Source organism: Epinephelus moara, chromosome 5, assembly GCF_006386435.1.
Source record: "Epinephelus moara isolate mb chromosome 5, YSFRI_EMoa_1.0, whole genome shotgun sequence".
NCBI lineage: Eukaryota > Metazoa > Chordata > Actinopteri > Perciformes > Serranidae > Epinephelus > Epinephelus moara.
In genome coordinates this window covers 41,917,990-41,940,665 of record NC_065510.1, presented here as the reverse complement: position 1 = coordinate 41,940,665, position 22,676 = coordinate 41,917,990, and the positions used below count along the sequence as shown (strand labels likewise).

General features: G+C 40.3%; 1 protein-coding gene across 4 annotated transcripts in view; it reads left to right on the top strand.

The window, feature by feature from the left end:
• The window catches only part of rptor (regulatory associated protein of MTOR, complex 1), a 277,608-nt gene that overhangs the window by 214,092 nt on the left and 40,840 nt on the right, over positions 1 to 22,676 (top strand). For all 4 annotated transcript variants that reach the window (XM_050043590.1, XM_050043589.1, XM_050043588.1 and 1 more), the window contains exons 22-25: positions 3,209 to 3,327; positions 13,002 to 13,105; positions 14,248 to 14,425; positions 14,588 to 14,698. In XM_050043590.1, coding sequence (XP_049899547.1) covers positions 3,209 to 3,327; positions 13,002 to 13,105; positions 14,248 to 14,425; positions 14,588 to 14,698 — 512 coding nt within the window. The remainder of the gene's footprint in view (positions 1 to 3,208; positions 3,328 to 13,001; positions 13,106 to 14,247; positions 14,426 to 14,587; positions 14,699 to 22,676) is intronic.

Genomic DNA, 22,676 nt, shown 5'->3' with positions numbered 1-22,676 from the left:
TTAACATGTGAAAACAGTAACACAAATTTGGCAATTTGAACATCACAACCATGGGCCATCTGGTTTCATTGTATAAGAGAGAGTGCAGACATCTCTTGGCAACATCTCCAACACTCGGCAGCTCACACCAAAACAACCTAGACTGGTAAATAGCACTACAGGTACGAGGGAAAAAATTATTTTTGATTTTGGGGTGACCTGTCCCTTTAAATAACTGCACCAAATTCCATGGCAATGCATCCAGTAGCTTTTGAGATATTTAATTCAAAAACTAAAAATGTCAACCTCATTGTGGAGCTGGATCAAAGGTCAAGGGATCACCAAAGTCAGCAGGATTTATCCTCTGGGGAACATGAATGTTGGAACAAAATTTAATGTCAGTACATCTAGGTGAAGACAAGATATTTCATTCTAGTACAAGGCAAGCTGTGGCTCAGAAGGTAGAGCAGGTCATCTGTTAATCACAGGGTTGGTGGCTTTGGTCCACAAGATACTTAACTCCAAATTGCTCCTGATGCTCCTGATGGAGAAAAGGCACTTTAAATAGTTATATTTATATATATAGTCACATACGAATCCACTGACCTTGAAGTCCAGGCGTCACAAGTTAATGCCACCCTTCCTGCTGTACTCAGATTCCTCAACTTTATGCTTCACTTCTCTGTAGAGCTTGGCTGTGTCAGTGAAACAGCGTTGGGACGGAGTCACATACCTGGGTTCACATGTTTTTATCATGTAACAAAAGCCTTTTCAACAACGCTGTATGGACGCAGAACTTTGCACATGAAGTAGGTGATGGACTGTGTTATTTTCTTAGTTCTCTCAGAGTTGGATGGTAGTTTTGTCGAGTGTCCAGTGTTGGTTGATTTTTGTGGCAGAGCAGGTCTAGCATTAGCTTGGCTGTCAGCAGCTAACATTAGCTCTGGATGGTGGAGTGTGAGGTGAGTCCACATGTTTGTAGTATTATTCGAGTTTGAGTATTTTACTCTCATATGACACTGCTTGCAAATCGCATGTGTCATATCCAAGTCCTACTTTTTCCCCCACCCCTCCTTTATAGTGCTATCAGATGCCTAGCTTTAGGTTAAAACTTTGCCTTTCTGTATCTGCGCTGACATTAATATTTTGTCACATCAAAGGTTTGATCCACTTCTACCTGTGTCAGTGTTTTTCAAGAGCTCACCCATTTAAAGAACATCAGAGACATGATTTGGTGCTGCTTACATCTCCCTGTGAAATAAATTTCAAATGTGCCTCACAGAGGAATTTCTTCTCTGCTTCCAAATGTTCTGATGCATTTTTTATGCCCCGACCATTTACAGCTCCAAAAACCGCTATGCAGTGTTAAAAGTATTTTATGTCATCTGCCAGAACTGAGGAGGCCATAAAACAGTGATGTGGTGCTTCATTTAGACGATAATTAACATCTTTACTACTGTACATCCATTTCACTGTGCACAAGTCTTGTGTCAAGTCAGGACAAGTCACTGGTACAGCATCGAGCCAGTGAGTAATGTCACCCGTCACGTTCCCCAGTGTGGACTATGTAGAGGCGCTGCAGTGGTAATTTGTGTGCACCCGTAATGTAGAGCAGCGGCTAAACAGGAGAGGAACCGTATCTCACATTTATCAACTGGCTGTTTACTGCAGCAGGTAGCGCACTGGCTAACCATCGCTAATCATATCCTGCCCCTCAGGCTACAGCCTAATCACCTCTTTAACTTCATCACTCGCTTTCTCTCCTTAAGTCACTCGAGGCCTCTCTGTCTTTTCGTATCTTTTCCTGATTTTTTTTCTCAACTCTGTCTTTTTTCTCCATCTCCCTTTGTCTTTTTGCTACTGATATATCTTATCCTGGGCTCTGTACTCCTCACTTTTTACAGATTCCTCTTTGTGCTTATTGTATCCTTCTGTCTCCCCCAGCTGTAGCCCTCCATCATCCTTCTCTCCTTTCTTGGAATTATCTCTCCTATCTCACCTGTCTTTGAAGCTTGGGTCCATTGATCCTTCTTAGCACTCTCTAGAGAGTCCGAGCTATAGGAGGGCCCAGGCTTCAGTCATTCCCACTTCTCCACAGCACACTGAGGAGTTTCCAGCTCCAGGGCTAGGCCAGTGTGCCGAAGGGAAGCAGGGAGATGATAAAAGGAAACGAAATAAGAGGGGTCAGCCTTGTAAGTCAAGTTTACACAACCACCTGCATGGTTGGAAAGGTCTGGGGAGAAAAAGGAAAGAGGGGAGAAAACAGATAAGTGTTGGTGAAATGAGAAATGGCAACAGTTGGAGACTATTACCGCTCTGTGTCCCTGTGGCTGACACTGAGAGAGAAGAGAAAGTCGACAGATTGAAGTTGACAAAGGGACATTTAGAGGGAGACCAAGCAGAAAAGGCACAGCAACAGGGAAGGAGGCTCAGTGCACTGCAGAGACAACGTGCAGAAGCGAGTAAAAGCCCAAAATTAGGGAGGGTGTGTAGAAAAGAGGGGAGACTGTTGCGAGCACAAAGCGATGCATGACTGGCAGGTGGAAGCTCTAAACAAACTGATGTCAGGGAGCAACTCTGGAGAGAATGACAGGAGAGAGCTGGAGAAGACAGTAAAGGAGCAAACAAGCAGTTGGAGGTTGGTTTAAAATCATCAGTTTAAAAATGATAAACTGAAGAAAAATTAAATATATAGTCACCAGTTACTGCAAAAACAATGCTGAAGATTAGAATTGCGACGGATGAACAAAACCACAGAACAATAGAGAGACATTGTTCATTTGTATTCATGATAAGAGCAACAGTTGACAGCAATGAAGCTCCAGTGGATGAGGAATGCCAGCTGCCTGTAGTGTGTGTGTGTGTGTGTGTGTGTGTGTGTGTGTGTGTGTTAATGATGTACATTACCTGACACTGGAGGTCATTTTCCCTCTGCCATCTCAACACATCCAACAACTGCAGGCGAGGTAAATGACCGGGGCGGGTAGCATGATGCTAATGAGATAATTGTGTATTACCACTTAGCTGTTAGCTGTGCTGTGTTAATGAACTTGGATGGGAGTGATGAGTGAGATGTACAGTATGTGTCGGTGGGTGTGTTGTGTGTGTGTTTTCATCTACCAAATGTGTGTGTGATTTCTGTGTATTGTCTAAAACTTTTCCTACAGAAACAATTTTTTATTCTAACACGTTGAACTTATTATTTATTTGCTTTGTGCCTTATTTCCAGGTGTGTCCTTCAACAGTGTTTACACTCAGATATGGAGAGTGTTGCTCCATCTCGCTGCAGACCCTTTTCCTGAAGTGTCAGATCTGGCCATGAAAGTCCTCAACAGCATCGCATACAAGGTATGTTGTGCTTGTTTCTTGAGATAATATTTAATCATCATACACAAACTTTGAAGGCTGGGCTCATTGTCAGAGCCATTGTCGAGTCAAATAAATGTTATCTGTGCATGTTGCACACAGGAAAAGTCTGTGGACCTTCATTAAATGATCCATAGAGCATAGTCTGAAATGCATGGCACAAGGGCAGTTAGAGCGTGTCCAACTTTTGCTAGTTAAAAGTTGTATTATCTGTGCATGAAGTAAGGCACAAGTGGCAAAGGGGTTGTATTTTAAGCTCTGATTTTCTGCCCAAGAAATTACAGCCCAGCCCAACCCGATCTGCTGGGCCACACTTTGTCATTATTTCTCCAGGCTTGAATATGGTTCGATTCTTGCCAATTTACCTGTGTATTTTTTATTTATTTGTTTGTTTTTATTGAAACTGGCAGTTCTGGTGCTTAGAATGCAGGACATTAAATGGACTGAATCAAGAGGGAAAGAGAGAAAAGGAGGGGGTGACTGTGACTGATAGAGGAGAGTGATGGAACAACGCAGCAGTATAGTGGAGAACCAGCTGAGAGAGAGAGAGAGCATGCAAGACAGAGGAACTGGAATTGACAGAAAGAAAAAGGAGCTTCTGTCTCCCCAGCGGTGTGAGAGATGTCCGTAGTATACAATGAAGAGTGGTCGTGATCATCACTGCACACCACAGTGCCATGGACAGCCATGCGCGCCCGATGCTTGAGAGGCTCAAGTCTTGCACGAGACAACAGACTATCAAAACAAGGAAGAAGTGGTGCATGGGCACACATTAGCCCTGAGCTTTTACTAAATGTTTTAATATTAAGATAATATATAAAATCTAAGATATATATTTTTTACAGTAGAAATTTGGGTTTTTAATCGGGCTCAGGCCCAAAAATGCTGCTGTATTTAATTCCGTCATTTCTCATAGGTGTGTTTGAGGTGTAACATGAATTCTCAGATTGTCATCTCCCATTGCCTTTAAAAGCACCACGTACACCTTGCTATTTATATGGCAGGTTCCACAAATTTGAGAAGCGAGTGATTTTCTGCTGAGAGTAAGGCAGTAAGAGCAGTGATGTCGCTGCAGCAAATATCGTGGGACATTTAAGCAGCAAAACTGAAATTTGTACTTGACAGAGGAAACAGAACTTTTAACTTCTGAAATAATTAGTGAAGTTACGCTGATCCTCATGTGTAAATGTGCACAACATCTCTTAATGGGGTGTCAGACAGCAGCTCTGCGGCTCTGCTCTCTGCAATGTTCACATTTTAGAGAATGTCATTAATGTTTTTCCTCATAAAGATGGATTTTTTTTTTACCCACCCGCAACCCAACCGCACATCCCTGTGTGTATAACACCGTGGTTTAACTCTAAGCAAGCAACGATAACCGAATCAGTTTGATTGCATTGCTTTTTATTAGAATGTTTTAAGTGGCAAGAGTGATGCAGTCGGACACAGAGTGACACGGCGGAATGTGGAGCTGTTTTGAGCTGAACTTTTGTCTGACACCCCTTTTCTATTTTATTCCTGTCACTCGCATTGCAAGTGCTGCAGTGGACGAGGAACAGCTGATCCACAAGGTTGAATTCAGGAGTTATCTGCTAAGTATTGTGTGGGATGCTCAGCAGAGCTTGTTTAACAAAGTGTAGGTAGTAGTATGATATAGTATGATAGCAACAACAATACCCACAATAGTGTTGTTATGAATATGAACAATAAGGAAGTAACCAAAGCTGGTTGTTTTGTGTACACCACATAACAGTGATGCAAATTGTGTGGACAGAGCGCACGCGCTGTAACAAGTTGTGGTACTTTCTGTTAGGACTCAGTGTACTTGCCTGTTTAGGTGCATCTTGCTATCTGAATACACCCTTGCAATAGCAACAGAATTACTGTGCCATTCTGATTTTACACCAGGTTTTTGTCATTTCTGGTGCCTTAAAACAACCAACAATGCAACTGACCACACCTTATTTAAAGACCTTCACACCCATGGGCGCAAAGATGGGGGCAGGTACATTTGGGACTTACACAACATGGCTGCTAGCCCTGAAAATAATAACTGAGTCGGTCTGACACTGGAAATGACCGATGCACTGTGGCCACTTTGAGTCAGGTGTAAGGTAGTATGTCTTACAGTAAAACATAGAAAACATGATTCAAAAGATATATAAAACACATGTATAAAATACTCCATGTAAATGAAATAACCTTTCAGCCAACCATACAATGCACACACACATACATAAAATGCAGTTTTTTATAACCTGTTCTATTCCTAAAACAGCACTCAGTTTATCGGGATGTTTTGCTCTTTTACTGGTTGCATAAAATATTGAGGAACCAAGATTTTAAGCTTTTTCATGGCTGAGCTCATTCTAAGTAATTTTGAAGATGAGTAAAAAAATTGAGTTGTAATAATTAACTTTTGGTCTCAGTATCAGTGTGGCAGTTCTTTTTCACCACACGGTTATGCAGTGAAAAAGAACAGTTTCCAGCACACACGCCTCACTCTCCCACTGGCATTTCCTTCCTCCAAAAGGCCATTACTTTTGTGCAAATGCAATTATGGCCAATGACTCCCCCAGGCTTGGCAGAGCAGAGCAAAGAGGCTGCCGTAACTTAAGGAGCCATAATAACCACTATAGTCCACCACCCAGCCTAACCCTGAGGCAAAGAGGTACGAGTTTCCCACCACCAACACCAATTGTCCTCTCACTTACCTTCAGAAGAGCAGCATCTCTGCATTGAGACTCCCCACTGGACTGCAATAAAAAACAGCAGGACTTGATTTACAGTATAAAACAATAGAGTTCTTTTCTACCAGCTAATGCACTGTGCTGCCTGCATGGCACCAAGACGCACTTCTGTCATAGTATTTCCTCTGTACCTGCAGACCTGAAGTCAATCAAGCAAACAGTGGTGTCATGTTTAAAAAAAAATACCACTCTGACAGCCAACGTGTGGGAACAAACAGATTTTTAGTATTCTGTAATTCAAGAGCAGGTGACTGAAACACACAAAGACACAATTAAATCGAGCACTACATCTGCCCAAGACCGTCTGCATCATCTTTACTGTTCTAATAACTGTAAGAGCTGCAGGTTTAAGGCTTGAGATGTTCCTAGTCAGACTTGATTGATAAAAATGAGGACTCAAGCTTTCACTGCCTCAAGATCTGACTTGGAACCTAAAAGCAAAAACATTCAGTTCGCAAGTTTTGATCTTGTATAACCCAGTAACAACTAGAAGGGCTCTCAAAGAGCACCTCCACCAAGGCCAAATTCCCTAATGATTTGGACCTGCTCCTAAATGTAATGGGTTCTTTCTTTGCCTATTCTACACCCTTCCACAAAGGTGCATGATACTTGACCTGGGCTTGTCTCAACTGATGCTGATCTGAACTGATCTGACTTGTTTTACTTCCATTGAGGCTTGACTCTGACTTGTCTTACTTGATTTAAGATTTGATTCTGAGTTGTCTCAATTGATTTGACTCAGACTTGTCTTGATTGACTTGACTTGGACTTGTCTTGATTGACTTGACTTGGACTTGTCTTGATTAATTTGACACTCAATCTGAATTTGTTTCACTTAGATTCAGATTTGACTTCTCCTGATTATAGTTGACTTGAGACTTGATTTAAAGGTGCTGTATGTAACTCTGAAGAAAGATAGTTGATTGTTGAGTCTCTTTCGTCGGTAGTCGGTTTGATCCGACTACCAACCCAAAGCATCTGTATTTGATCACCTGGGAAGGAGACTCAACGATGAATCTTTCTCCATAGTTAAATATAGCACCTTTGAATTTTCATTCATCAACTTGCAACTTGACTTGAAATTATACTGACTGACTTAAAAGTGGACTTGAACTTTTCTCCATTTAGCATGAGACGTGACTTGGACAGGCTATAATTCCTGGTAAAGCAGCTCTGCTACTTGCTTTTGCTGAGTGATACTGAACTGAAATAATCTGGTTATACACCTACCTCATAGTTTGCAATCAGTCCCACAAATTTGTTCTCGATACACCATGTGGCACTAGTGTCACGCATACATGGAAACAGTCAGGAGGACTACCTGTCTTGTCTGAAAAAATGAGGAACAACAGTTTGACATTTAAAGAAGAACCACAATGTAAATGCTGTACTTTCTGAAGTTAATGAGTTGTCATAGATGGAGCCCACATTATTTTTTTCTCTTGCAGAGAGCTCATCAGGGACAGCTTAATCAGAGAACATCCATCCCAAGTTCACAAGTGTTAACATTAGCCTAACTGGGAATCCAGCTCTTTTAATTAGGATTTTAAATGTCAAATGTTATTGATTTGTAACAAAGTGAACAAGGTCAGCAGCTAATTAAAATTTACTTGCTTCTCAGATGATGAAAGCATTAAATGTTTTTTAATAGCCCCCTCTTGCTGCATGATGCAGAGGTGAAAGCCTTGGGTCTTTCTTTTAAATCCTGTTATTTATTTATTAAGATTATGAACTTTTGCACTTTTTTGAACTTGAAATCTGATTGTTTTTACTTGACAAGGACATGCAATTTAAACATTACCCTACAGAGTCCTTAAATGTTTGAATGGACCTTGGGGTGGCTCTGTTCTCCAACTCACTTTGTTTCTCTGCAATTTGTCGACTTGACAAGTAAATGAGTGGTCATAGTCATGAGAAGAGATTATGACTTTAGAGGCTTCAATCTTCTTACTTCCTTTGCCTGACGCAGCAGATATCTCTTCTCACACACTTACCCCATGTCACCGATCACATCTTCCCCCCATCAGTTCATCGTCTCTGCCTGGATCAATCCCCTCTCGCCTCCACCACTTCCATGTCATCATCATACATCAAGGCGCTGTGCACTTTCTCCACTAGCTGAACATTCAGTTGGCATCAGAAGCCCCTTCAATAATTAAACAGGAACATTCAGAGGGTTTTCAGCCGTCATCAGCTTTCATGCCCATATCCTACCAGAGCCCTTGCTGATACTGTCGTGTGGGTACACGCACTGATTTCTTTTCTCTCAGTTGACTCACTTTCCAACCAATTAATGATGGAGGAAGTGAGGGGAAGTGGGATTGGAACAGGAGAGCAAGCTGTTTCCCAGCATGGAGAGAAGCAGCTGGTAGAACCGATCACCCCCCAGTTTCCTGCTAATGCGGGAGTTTTGCATATCACATTTTCTGGAAAGCTTGTCAGCAGATAAGGCGGGTGGCCTCCTGTGTTAGCATGATGTTTGTTTACCACATGTTGATGATCTGCAAATGTTGATGAATAATCCATGAACATGTTGCATAATTGAGTCGTGCTAACTGATGAGCTTGCAACTCCACCTTTCTCCCAGCATCTGGTAAAAGGTATACAGTTTGTGTTCTCTCCTTAAAGGGATACTGTGCAGATTTTCAACCAACTCTCTATTATAACATTGTTGGTTGTATGTGTAAATGAACTGTGCTCAACATCCCTCCATCTTGCCTGCTCGGATCTCTCTGCTCATCTTCTAGCAAAAGTCCACCAAATGATTTGTGTTGTTTTGTGTCATTTATGCAGATTTTCACTGTCTCTCAGGCTGTTGCTCCAACTACAGACTGCACTTCCTCATTTTTGTATGCCCACTATGACCAGGAACACAAAGGGCCTTTCCCAAACCAACCCCTACACCCTCTCCCTACCCACCTCTATTCTGCTTCAGCATTCATGCCAGTGGTCCATCCCAAACCAACTAGTGGGGAGTAGAAGTTGCTTATAAAGCCTTCAAACAGCAATCCTGGATCAGTGCCAGCTCACTGACGTCATGCAATGCAGTATTGTGTTCATCATGGAAGACACTCCGTACAAATACATTTCAGTGTGACTGCCTCTAAAGATGTAAACTGTTCCAACCAAGTTAGACATTTAATATTGTCGTACAGATGTTAACGTGTTAAAGGTTAGGATATAATATGCCCATGTCTAGTTTCTGAAAAACAGTCGCGTTCCTATGATTGTAAAATGTTATTACAGGAATTATTGAAAAAAAAAAGCGGCTTATTTTTACTTATTTTACTCCGTCCGTCACCGCACTCGCATTTGCGACTAAAAATAGTTTTGTGCGGGCAAAATAAATCATTCAGCACGCTGTGTGAGTACAGATTTCAACCAGCAGCAGAAACAAAACGGCGAATCCCGCCAGTTGTGGATTGAACAGGGGTCACAGACACAGACAGGACGTATTCCTGTCAAATACAGCGGCGCATGATAACGGCTTACCGGCGACGGAGAAGTCCGGCTCCAGGTGAATAACTTGTTGTCATGACTGCCCAAAAGTACCTGAACAGCTGAGCCATAGCGGCACACAGTATGTGGCGTATCAGAGGAGAAACGAGCCGTTCACATTTCTCTCTTTTAGTCTTTCAGTGGCAGTAACGGCCCACAAACCTCACCGCACTTTAGGGACTGTTCTTTACTTGTCAGAGGACGAGGGTGGCTGGTTGATTTTTATTTCATTTATTTATTTTATGTTGATCCCCCCCTATGTTAATCACTTATTGATGCTGTTTTTGAAGTATGAATAAGTCAATAAGTAATTTATTCCATTGAAATATCATTGATGTATTATAGAAAAGTGATTTATCTTTTTATAAATGACAAAAGGCACATCTGCCTCATTTTCGCTGTGGTATCGTGATACTACTCAGAACCATGATATTTTCATTGGTATCGTACCGTGGGTCCCAATTTTGGTACCATGACAACACTAATCTGGAGGGGGTTCATCTGCAAAAACTAATGAAAAACTAAACAACGGCATTCGGTATTCGGTACTCGGTATTCGGCCAAGCGTTTAATATTGTTCGGCTTCGGCCACAAATTTTCATTTCAATGCATCCCTAACCTAGTTCCAAGTAATGCCAAGCAGTTCATTAGATTTTTGGATGTATAAAACCAGATTGTTGACTACCCACTTAAGCTAAGGTTAGTTAGCTGTTTAGCTCACACATACAAATATAGATGTTTAAACTTTTGTCAGTAAGGAGATGCTACACGTTGTTAGCTCAGTTCATTTAATTTTACTGAAACCATGAGCACCAGAGAGGACCAGGATTCATTCAGATTTACTGACATGACGAAAAAACAAGTGGGGACTCCCTTCCTGTGAAGCTGTCATAAAGTCCACTAATCAAAAGAATCAAAAGTGTTTTTATAAAAATTAATCCAAGTTATGAATATTGATTTAACAGGATAAAATGGTGTTATGTCAGTATGCTGAGTGCCATTATCCTCGGGCGTGGCGAGGCCTAACATAACACATAGTTGATATCTTATTCAAAGCCTGATTTTATACAAGTAATATTCATACCGGTTCACACAAACAGTTTGATCATATTTCCGATCTTTGCTGAGCAATAGTTTGTGTAACAGGAATTAAAGGCCTGTCTCAAATACAAGCCTGTTGAGATCCGTGATTTAAGCAAATAATAGCCCGGGCTACTACTTTAAGTTTTACTGTATTTATTTAATTATGTTTGGATGTATTTATTTCTTTTAATGAAACAAGGATAATTTACAAAATTGAGGCAAACAATGGCAGCACATGCAGATCAAATTAAAGTTCGACAAATACAAATGAAGAACATAAATTGCGATTACGCTCCAAAGTTATGACAGTTCCTCTTTACACCACAGACAGGGAAGTTTGTCCCAAAGCTTGCAGCTGCACTTACAACCTTTACCTTGATGAATGGTGCTTCATTCAGCTGAAAATGAAGTTACCCTCTGCATTGGAGTGAGAGTGGGTTGGGTCCAGTTTTGGAAAAAGGCTCAAAGAGTATAGAAGCAGATCAAAAGAATGAGACTGTGAGACCCACGTTACTGACCGAACACTAAGCTATCAGTGATGGCTGTCAGAATGCTCAGTGATTTAACACTAAATATAACACGTACATCACCTTGCGTTCTGAGTCTGGTGTTGACTGCTACAGTGGAGGCACGTCGCTCTCTCCCCTGACAGAGATGTCTCTCTGATGATGCAAGCAATGCACTCAACTGCAGCTGTGACTGGGAAGAGCCTCCTGTAGCTGTTGAGGTTTTTGTGTGTGTGTGTACTTGTGCATTTTTTGTATCAAGTTTTATATCGAACCGTTTTCATATAACTTCTTGGATGGGTCTTACAACAGATGACAAGAGGACTACTAACAGAAAAAAATAAAAGGTTTTTCTCAACCCCACTTTACCCATAATAACTTCACTGTTCAGCTGTTAACTTCACACAGTTTTTCTTCCTCTCTCTCTTTCTTTGTTGGCTCCATGTTCGCAGGTCAACAGGATGCACCTATCTATAGTAATCATCACCATCATATATGGTGGTCACTGGCTATTTATGGGCTGGGATGTATGCTAATTGCTGACTAGTGGGAGAGCGCGAGTTTCCCGCATTGTTCATGATTCTGGTGTAGGTTTTTAGTACCAAGGTTTTTTATGTGCAAATCTGCTCACAGATTTACTAACATTTCATGAATGAGACCATATCTTTCCAGCAGTGAAATATTTCTTTAAGGCTGGAAATACATAATTGGTGAAATTTGGTAACTGGCAACACAAAATTCAAAGTTGTAAATGGATTCACAGTGTACAGGGAATAAAACCGTAACCTTTTAATACAGGACAGGCTTGATTACCACTCATCCACCCTGCTGCCTTTTTTTTTTTTTTTCTTCTTCTTCTTTCCAAATCCTTATGTTTGAGCTTTTACTCATGTACAGCTGCACTTTGCCGCAACCTCTTTCTTACTCTCAGATGAGCTCCAGGAGGATAAATACTGCAGTGTGGAGCTCAGTTTTGCCATAACACGTGCACTGTTGCCTTCACAAACAAGCTGCTCCCCATCATCTTTTTGTCAAAAACATCAGTATATCCCAAAGTTGTTTATCTGCTTTTCCCTTTTTATGTCCTTTTCATCATATTGATCTTGTTGTGCTTGAGTAGAAAAGGGTACTTAGATTAGTGACTGAGCTATTTCCATAATAACCCTTTCAGCCGTTTTTACTGCTGTTTTGTTTCATTTCCAATTGCCTCTTAATGAAGCGCTAACAGCTAACCTTAGTAACTGATGTCTTTTCCCCGTCACAAATGCAGCGGATTGACTGTGTGTAAAGTTTGCATTAAAAACTTTTCTCTCTCCCTCGCAGCCTATCAGACACACACATAAACAAAAGATACTTGCCGCAATTTTGTAATTAGCATAGAAATCAAGTCAAAGGTAGTAAAATGTGTTTGCCTCTGTTAACTAGATTTACACCGCACAGTTTTCTCTCCACCTGGCTTGAGTAAACAACAACTCTGCTATTCATCAATGATGCTTTGCCTCTATTGTCTTTATTAAGTTTACCCCTCCCTTGTGAACAGCCATTAGACAACTCACAATGAAGAGGTTATATTACCTGCTCTGTCTAATGAGATAAAGTTCTGGAAATTTAGGCAAACTTTGTAAAGTGCTGCTTTTTTCATGCACTGTTACAGCGAGAAGAATATCCTGATTATAGGTATTGCTTCTAATCCTGATCTGTCCTCAGGTGTGTCTGTGTAATATTCCTGTTCCTTCCTCCCTTTTCAGCCTCTTATTTCACATTTCCAGTGGGATGACTGGATTGAACAGCAGAGAATTAACAGTTTCTTTGTCAACAGGCAACTATGAACGCTCGGCCCCAGAGGATTCTGGACTCTGGATCACTCACCCAGTCGGCGCCAGCCAGCCCCACTAGCAAGGGCACGCACATCCACCAGGCTGGGTAAGGACGGATCTGTCACACACATGAAAATCTTAACTTTTATGTAATTTGTAATTTTATGTTGTGTCAATGCTCTGATTAATGTGTGGTTAGGCACAGGCACAACAACCACTTGGTGAGGGCTAGGTAAAGATATTGTTTTGGCTTAAAATACCCAGTTTGGTTGCTACAAACACAGTTGAAAATGTCCCGACCTGTCGTTAAAAAACACTTGCTGTTGCTGGTCTCGAACAATGATCTGCTGCTTAGCAGCTGTCTTGCCTAGGTCATGCCATCCACCGTCCCCTCCTCCCGCTGTTGAGAAACTCAATAAATGTACATGTCATCTGAACTATGTTATAGTTATGAAATGTAAAAATGTAATATATCCATAGTTTGCAGAATGGCAACATTTTATTCTTGCAGCTGGACTGTAAAACGCATAAAGCCCCTAAACAAATCATGCATACAGCTCAGTCAGTCTTCCTGTCATAATTAGTGTATGAATTCTTGAGTAATGGCCAAAAACATGTTTTATGAGGTCACAGTGACCTTGACTTTTGACCTTTGACCACCAACTATTAATCAGTTCATTCTTGAGTCTAAGTGGACATTTGTGCCGAATTTGAGGAATATCCCTGAAGGTGTTCTTGAGATATTGTGTTCACAAAAATGAGACAGATGCAAGGTCACAGTGACCTTGACCTTTGACCACCAAAATCTGATCAGTTTATTGTTGAGTCCAAGTGGATAGTTGTGCCAAATTTGAAGAAATTTAAAGCGTTCTTGATCTAACACATTCGCAAGAATGAGACAGACAAGGTCATGGTGACCTTGAGTGAACGTGAACGTTTTTGCCACATTTGAAGAAATTCTCTCAAGGTGTTCTTGAGATATTGCATTCATCAGACAAACAGGTGGACAACCCAAAAACATAATGTCTTTGGTCATGGCTATCACCAGTGCAGAGGCATATTAAAAATGATCACACTAAATTCTGGATATAATAATACATGATATATATCTATTTAAGATATATAGCGGATATATAACAGACTTGGATTTCTTACTTGATTCTGCAGATACAAAGGGAAAGAATGGCAAAGCTGATAAGTTCTGCCACTTTGTTTCCTGTCCTCATGTTAATGTCTCTGTTCTTCCAGCGGCTCTCCTCCCATGCCCAGCACCAGCAGCTCCAGTCTGACTAACGAGGTGCCCAAACCCCCTGCCAGAGAGCAGCCGGCCACACGACCTCCCTACACCCCAACATTGGGAGGACAGGCGCCCCACTCCCACCAGTTCCCCCGCACTCGCAAGATGTTTGACAAGGGACCTGAGCAGGTAGAGGACCACGCTGCTGTATGAGTCTTAATACATAACTAAGGCATTGTGGTTAAAGTAAGCAGTAAGCCGCAGCTGCAAAGTTCATTAATTTTAAATTGGCTCAAGTTTTGTTGAGTTTAACTCTTAGAATTGTTGACATTTTTGTATGTGTGTTTCCAGGCGGCTGAGGATGGCGACGAGCCTGGCGGTCACAGGAACTACATCAGTCCCGCCCTTCAGACAGGCCTGTGTGATTGGAGCGCCAAGTATTTCGCTCAGCCTGTCATGAAGGTAGCGTCACTGTTACTCTTCTCTTTCCATCTATTGGTCCTTTTTACTGTCGTGGCCTTCACCTCTCTGTCTGCCCTGCCATTGTCAGTGCGGTGATCGTCCTTTAGTAGAGGTTTCACAGAAAAGTCGACACCTAAAACTATTAGTCAACACTGTGCATTGCTGTAGACTAATCATTCATCTGTAGTTTTAGTTTGGTAAAGTTATGAGGCAGCTACAATGTATCTATAGCAGGCATGCATCTCGGGGTGCTATTGTAGTTGTTGACAAGTCATAGTTGTAAGCTGAGATAGCTGCCCGTTAATGACACATCCTTGACAACAATGGTTCCATTCAAAACTGGTGGATGCGTGGGCATGTTTGCTAGACAATACTAGAGCTCTGATTCTCATTCTGGTTGGGGTTGCTAGGTTTGGGCTGGACAGGGCTATAATTTCTTAATATCCCCCCGGGTTGGGTTCTCTCCAGTTTAACGCTGTTTTTATTGTTTTGTTTTGTGGTTTGTTTGTTTTTTCTCTCTCTCAATGAAACTGGCAGTTCTCATGTGAAAATGGCAGGAGTTTTAATAGACTGACTCAAGAGGGAATGCAGGAGAAAGAGGGGCTGTCTGTGACTGAGAGAGGGGGAAAGTGACAGAACAGTATTATTGTGGAGCACAAGGAGAGAGAGAGAGAGAGAGGCTGCTAGACGATTCTATTCTATACTATTCCATTCTATTCTGTTTTATTTTGCTCTATTTTCCATTTCATTCTATTCTATTCAAGAACCAAAACTAATTAGTGGAAAAGGACTGTCAAAGCTAATCAAGGACTCTGGGCTTTTTTTTTTTCCTTTTTGAGGAGAATTAATCAAGGTTAAAAAAAAAGACATATCTCTTGCAATTAATCAACTAGTCCACTAATATTTGGGAGTAGTCAATGAGTACCAAAATGCAGCTGCTGTGAATGCCCTATCTTGTTCACGTCTGAGTTATGTTTTTTTGATTTAAGCGATATCACACTTCACATCGTGCTGTTGTACTGCATATCAGCACGACTGTGATTCAGTCAAAGGCACATGGCCGATAAACACAGCCGTACTTATTCGGTACAACTGCACAACTTCGAGTGTGATAGTGCGTTCATACAGTAGTTCTACAAATGCCATTTATCAACAGTAAAAAGCAGCAACAGGTTCTGATATGTTTGTTTATTTAGTGATTTATTTGGCTCAGCTAACACAAAAGGTTTTGCAACTGGACTGTTGCCAAGCAACACATAAACACTCCTGCACACTAACGTGCTACTCTGTGTAGGTCTACACTTTACCACAGGTCATGCATCATGTCTGGATCACATCTGTCTGTTTCCATTCATTTTTTGCGACCAGTGAAATCAGTCAGGTGACAGTCACTTTGGTGGCATACATTTGATGCTGATGAATTAAAAGCTTAGCATGTTGTGTTGCGTTGTCTTTTAGTGTCATGTGCGCCTTCCATCCCTTCATCCTTTTCTGATCTTTTTTTTTTTTTTATTAATTTGATACAGGCGAGCATACAAACAAACATATCACACTCAACAATATAATAACATAATATCAAACAAAGAAACACAAATGAAAACAAACGAATAAGACAAGACAAAATAGAATATATAGGATCCCTTCAAATATTCAAAAGATAAATTTCGAATAGCATCACATTAAAACAAACAAGATAAACATATGAAAGAGCATATTTATAATTGTATATAATCCCACTCTTCAATAGAGGAGATCTTTTCCCATTTCATATTATGTAGTGCTACTTTACAGTTATTTGTAGCGATTATTTTTTCCAAAAGAAATTGGCTTCGCAATATATTTTTGAACAAACTTATATCTAGGCTGGTTCTTGATTGAGCTTTTAATATAAATATTTTACCTAACAAAATAATTGTATTTGTTATCTGGGGACAATTTTCATCCAAATCTCCCAACGTAATATTTAAAGGTATGAATTTAAGACAGATATCCAATGTCCTTAGCCAGTTTTGGATATTGGTCCACCAACTTGCAACATAGGGACAATAAAAAAATCTTCCTCTTCTTCATTACAAAATCTACATAATGATGACTCTACAATATTAAACATATTAAGTTGCTTTTTAGTAGCAGTAATTTTATAAAAAATCTTCAATTGAAAAATTCTAGAGTAAGAATCAATTGTTGTTTTATAAATTGTTCTGAAAAATTGTTTCCAAGGTATCAAAATATTAAATTGGACTTCCCAAAAAGTACAGACTGAGTGCGGAAAAGCGGTAAGTCCTCTGCACTTTTTTTGTTTATTTTTGTTCTAGATAACCATTTCTGACATCTTGTAATAGGTGCACAGACCTGCAGTTTGTATCCACTACATTTTAACTCCCGTTTCCAATTAATTGGGATGGCTGAAATCAACTGATTGAAGTTAAAGATATTACATACTTGTCCATACAACCTGCAAAATTTATGATATGAAAGGAAATCACCCGTGCTATCTAGTATGTCGTTTACAAAAACAATTCCATTTCTCCAAAATGTTTCCCATAGAACAGGCTTCTCATCTATTAACACTTCTGAATTCATCCATATTACTTGATTTCGAATATCTTCTGGGGTGTCAGGAGGATAATACTGGAAACTCAACCAAGCCTTCAGTGCATCTTTAAAAAATGGTGCAAGGTTCACTAATATATCTTTATATAGCAAATCAAGATAATAAGATTTTAATTGGAAGAACGGAAACAATTTACAGTCAAAGAAAATATACACTGACAATAGGTTTTGACTTGTTCTCCAGGAACTGTTATGGTAAATTTTATCAATCCAGGATGCTTTTAGGGATAAGTTCATTACTGCAATATTTTTTAAATTCAAGCCGCCATTTTCGTATGAATTATAAATATATTGTCTTTTAATCTTATCCGGTTTATTATTCCAGGGGAACTTGAATATTTTTTGTTCAAAAGTTTTAAAAAAGGATGCCTCTGGTGAAGGAAGTGCCATTAGGAGATAAATGAACTGAGGAATTATGAGAGTGTTAATCAATGTAACCTTTCCTTGTAAGGTCAAATTCCTTCCTTTCTAAGGTTGTAAAACTTTTTCAATTTTCTCCAATTTTCTATCATATTTTATCTTAACTAAATCTTTTGGATTATCTGGAATATGAATTCCCAAAACATCTACTGAACCATTACACCATTTAACTGGAGCTTGGCACTGTAAACCAAAATCTGTACCTCTCAATGATCCTATTCTCATAATAGTGCATTTACCAAAATTTGGCATTAGTCCAGAAAATTTTGAAAAAAGGTTTAAATCGAGTATGAGGGCATCTAATGAAGATTTTTCAGGCTGCAGAAAAAAAGTTGCATCATCTGCATATAATGTCAATGATCTGATCATTTATTAATTCAGATGTTTTTTGTGGTTCATTTTTGAAGTTTGGTATGATGACCCTTGATGTGGGCTAATAAAGGATTAACATAATTAACAGCTCAGAACACCTGTAAAGCAGAGCTTAACATGCATAGTTAAAAGTCACAGCGCTTTTATACTGTCTATCAGCACTCATGGAATGCCTCCTGTCCAATGAAAATGCTTGGTTGGAACCATAGACTGTATGGTCGGAGCTAACTGTTATTAACAATTATTACAGCGGCATTCTGCGGTCTGATATTACTGTGTAATGACCGCTGCTAGTAGCAACGGTCATTACACACAGTTGCTATGTAGCCCAGCGTTGCTAGGGATGCTGCCCTGCGACACTGCAGCTGTCAAACAACTTCCGAGGGAAAAAACAAACAGAAGTGGCTGATTTTAACGGATGCCGCTGAAGAAAAAGAATACCTACAGACTTTCTCTGCCAAAAACAAAAGAACCCGGAATTGAATACACACTCGGCAGTCATGCTTAATGACATTTACGCGAGTTTTATGCCTCGGTTCAGTACAAAACTTTCACCAAAAGTTGTGGAATCCGGTTGGTTTTAATGCACTTCGCAGAGGCAGACAACATTATTTATTTAACTGATAATTAGCCGTGTAATAAGCGGGATAATGTATAATGAGCTGGTGAATACTGGGAAAATAACTCCCTTCAGGGGAATGAAACCCCTCCGCTGCGTGTCGGGGTTCTATTCCCCTGTCGGGAGTTATTTTCCCAGTATTCACCGGCTCATTATACATTATCCCTTACTTAACAGTAAGCCACAGGGTTGTGCTTCACAGCTTTATCACACACAGGCTCAAGGCAGCATGTAGGTGAGTTGCTGCTTTGATGAAATCCAGACATTTTTACACTTTATTGAATTAAAAAGAAAAAAAGCACATCTGTCTTGCCTAAATCAACAATTTTAAAACAGTATTTTATTATTACTTTTCCGCCAAGCAATCCAGTTCTTGAACAGCAGCTCAGAGTGGTTGCTAGGCAACAAAGAAGTACTATGACAGGTGATTTCAGTCTTCACATAAATATTTATGTGGAGTGGTGTCATAAGTGCACCTTTGTCATGCATTTAACAACGGCTTCAGGAGTGACAGAGCCTTCTGAGGACATGAACTGTGTTACAGAGGTTATTTTAGAAAGTAATGGAGTCCTATGGAAAACAGCAGGCCAGGGACCAATCACAGTGTGAGAAACTACCCGCTGCTTGTACAAGATGGCTTTACTGAATAATTGAGCTCTCTGAGCTCTGTAACTTAACATCCTCCCGAGTGAAATTTAAGATTAAAGGAAGTACTCTTAACCGTGCACAGTAGTTGGTGCTGAATTTTGTAATATTAAACCAAGCTTCTGTCTGTTTAAATAACCTCAACATGCCATCCTGCCTGGAAAAAAGAGGTAAAACAAATGGAGTCAGCACATTTTGTCGAGGTTAAGCAACGAAGGAGGGAATTACTTAAAAGGAGTCAAGCGTGAGGGTCAAATAGAGGAGAAAATACAAAGTATTGGGAGTGGAGAAGGAAAAATAAGTAGGAAAAGTATGAGCTTGAGAGACAAAGCGGCTGATACAGAAAGATAGTAAAGAGAAAAGTGGATTTTAGTTAAATAAAATATATACAACACAAAGACATTTGGGGCAAGAAGAGGAGAGAATGAGATAGAAGAGTGCGCCAAAAAGAAAAAGTAATAATGATGAAAATAAAATATTTGAGAAGTAGAAAATACATCGAAGGGGCAGACAGAGGAAAAACAGAAGCGTTAAAAGTGAAGTAAAACTCTATAAGGAGGGCGACAGGATGACAGGAAGATGGAGCCAGAAATGCTAACAAAAGGTGATGAAAAGTGGAGAGACAATTGGAGCGGAAGAGTGAGTGAAAGAGCAGGCAGAAGAGGAGGAGAGGGGTTTTGCCATAGTACGAATCAGAATGCTGTGTTGGCAAAATTTTGAGTGCTGCCATAAAACTCCACTCCATTACAAAGCTCTGTGTGTATGTGAGTACGCTTTAAAGTCTGCACACAGGTTATCATATCACTGTGTCAGCAGCATGAGAGCAAAATCTGTGTGTGTGTGTGTGTGTGTGTGTGTGTGTGTGTGTGTGTGTGTGTGTGTGTGTGTGTGTGTGTTTCAGAGAGATTGTATCCACAGCTACAGCTTTAGGGGTGTGTTAGGAGCAAGGACAGAAGACTCTTCGCATGAGAGCGAAGGAGTGTGATTAAAAAACAAGATGTCTGCAGCTACAGGTTAATACATTTGTGAGAAGAAATTTCAAGAGAGAGCAAATGCAGTTGTTACAAACACAGTTGACCGAAAGTATGTGGACACCCCTGTCCATGCAAATGTATTCTGGCACAATACAAGGGTCAACCAGGCGAGGGCCAATCACATTAGTTTCAGTATCAAAGCCCTGAGTAGTTTACTACTCCACTCCACTAGAAGAGTCACAATCGCCTCCAGTTCAAATTAAGGACCACAGTTATCATCAGTCTTGCCAACTCGGGTGTCAAAGTTGTATTAAAGCAGGATATGAACTATGTTGTGTGTAGTATTGCAGCTACTACATTAGAAAACCACTGTTCAGGAGGACAGAGTATGTTATTTACGTGCTGAAAACATCATACCCACACAGCTACACCTATATGAGCAGCCAGAGACTGTTTACTACTTCGTGTGTGGAACCATGGATGTATTGAGAGACTCGGATACAGCACTGGAGGCGGGACCCTGTTTATTTATATAAAAGATGAATGTTTTTGGCTTCAGTGGCACATGAAGCCAAAAACATTCAACTGCTGCGTACAGAATTACCTAGATGATTGTTACTGCTCCTGCATCATTGGGCCCAAAGAGCAGGCGCACTGGAGACATCCGCCGGCCGAGCTGGCTACTTCTGGTTTAGCGCTCTGCTAACTTGAATGGGGATAAAATGATTTAATCTTGCAGCTATTCTAGACTTTCCAAATGTTATCAGACCAAATGGGTCAAATCCTGATAGTGAAATAAGTCATTCTGTGGGGGTTGTGATGCTCAATAAAATGTGTCCATCGATTTACAGATGTCTCCTTCCCAGTGTGTGGCAAAAAGTCTTTTGGGGCCCCATAGCATCACGTGATGGACTTGAGAGTTGTAATTCCACTGTTTGGCAACGCATAAAATTGGCTTCACAACCCAGAACACTTCCTGGGGCGCTGGTGCTACCAAATACTGAATATTAAGATGCACAACATGACAGCCCCTCAAAAGTGAAGCCAAAACATCTCGACCGCCCCCTGGTGGCAGGCTGCAGTAAATGTAATTTACCCCGCCCCCTTCACACTCTTTCCAATATGGTTTCTGTCATTTTAGGTTGTTCCTATCACACTGCTGTTTGTTCAGCTGTTTTCTTTTTTTTCTGGTCAGTTTGGTTTTAATTCTTTATTTGATGCTATAGAAGGGGGTGTAACATCATGATTGACAGTTGCGGTTGACTCGCAGTTGAGTAGAGTGAGTGTATGGGCAGGACCTTGATACCACATGTCCACCAGTTAATCACTACTGCACAGACTCTGCCCCAAAATGACATCACCAGCACAAAATGGCAGTATGTGTATCCGGGGAATTTTGGCTTCATCTTGTACAGTGGGAGGAAGTGGAGATGTGTCATCTATCTTTGTACACAGTCTGTGGTTTCAACACAGCGTTCGATCAACACAAGGACGTTATGGGTGAAAAAAACAAATAAGGCTTAAACTGCATTCTTTGGAAATGTAAAAGAAATTTTATTTGTCAGCTGAAATCCAAACACACTACACAAACACATGTTCTTGCTCTGCTTGCTTCCCATACTAGCTAACAATCAAGTCACCTGATCACTACCGGATATTTGAGGCAAATACCAATAGTAATATTCCAATGAGATACACTGGCCAATATTCATTCAACATAACATGTAAACATTACCATGTAACATAAACAAACAATCTTAAAACAGATCCTGTAGATTCTGAATTTACAGTGTAAAAACCAACCTGTCAGTGCTCTCAACAAACGAGAGCACTGACAGGTGCCAATGTAATGGTGATGATGTTAAATTACCTCGATCTAGTTTTGCATTTCTGTACTTCAGTTTCAGAAACACTGATATTGATATTTCTGTAATAAACTAATATAAATATCATTATAATGCATTCTATAATATAATCATGTTATTAGTCTATGCCCCCAAATTCAAGATGCATCTTAAAAGCCCTCCTGGGGTCACATGATAGGAAAAAAAACAATGTGTAAATCCAATGTGTAAATCCATAGAAGTATCATATTTGGAATTATTTGTCTGTGCATTTGTGATAACCATGGTTTAGAATGGATATGTTCAACAATCACATGCTGATGTAATGTTTGAGCATCCACATACTTCTGGCCATATAGTGTACCAGAGATGTATATGCGGAATGTCCAAAGCGCTGTGAAGAATATATGCAAAAGTCTCTCTCTTTTTACACACATACTTTTTTTTCTTTCTTTTTTTACCTCAGGGTCTCATTATACATTACATTAGCA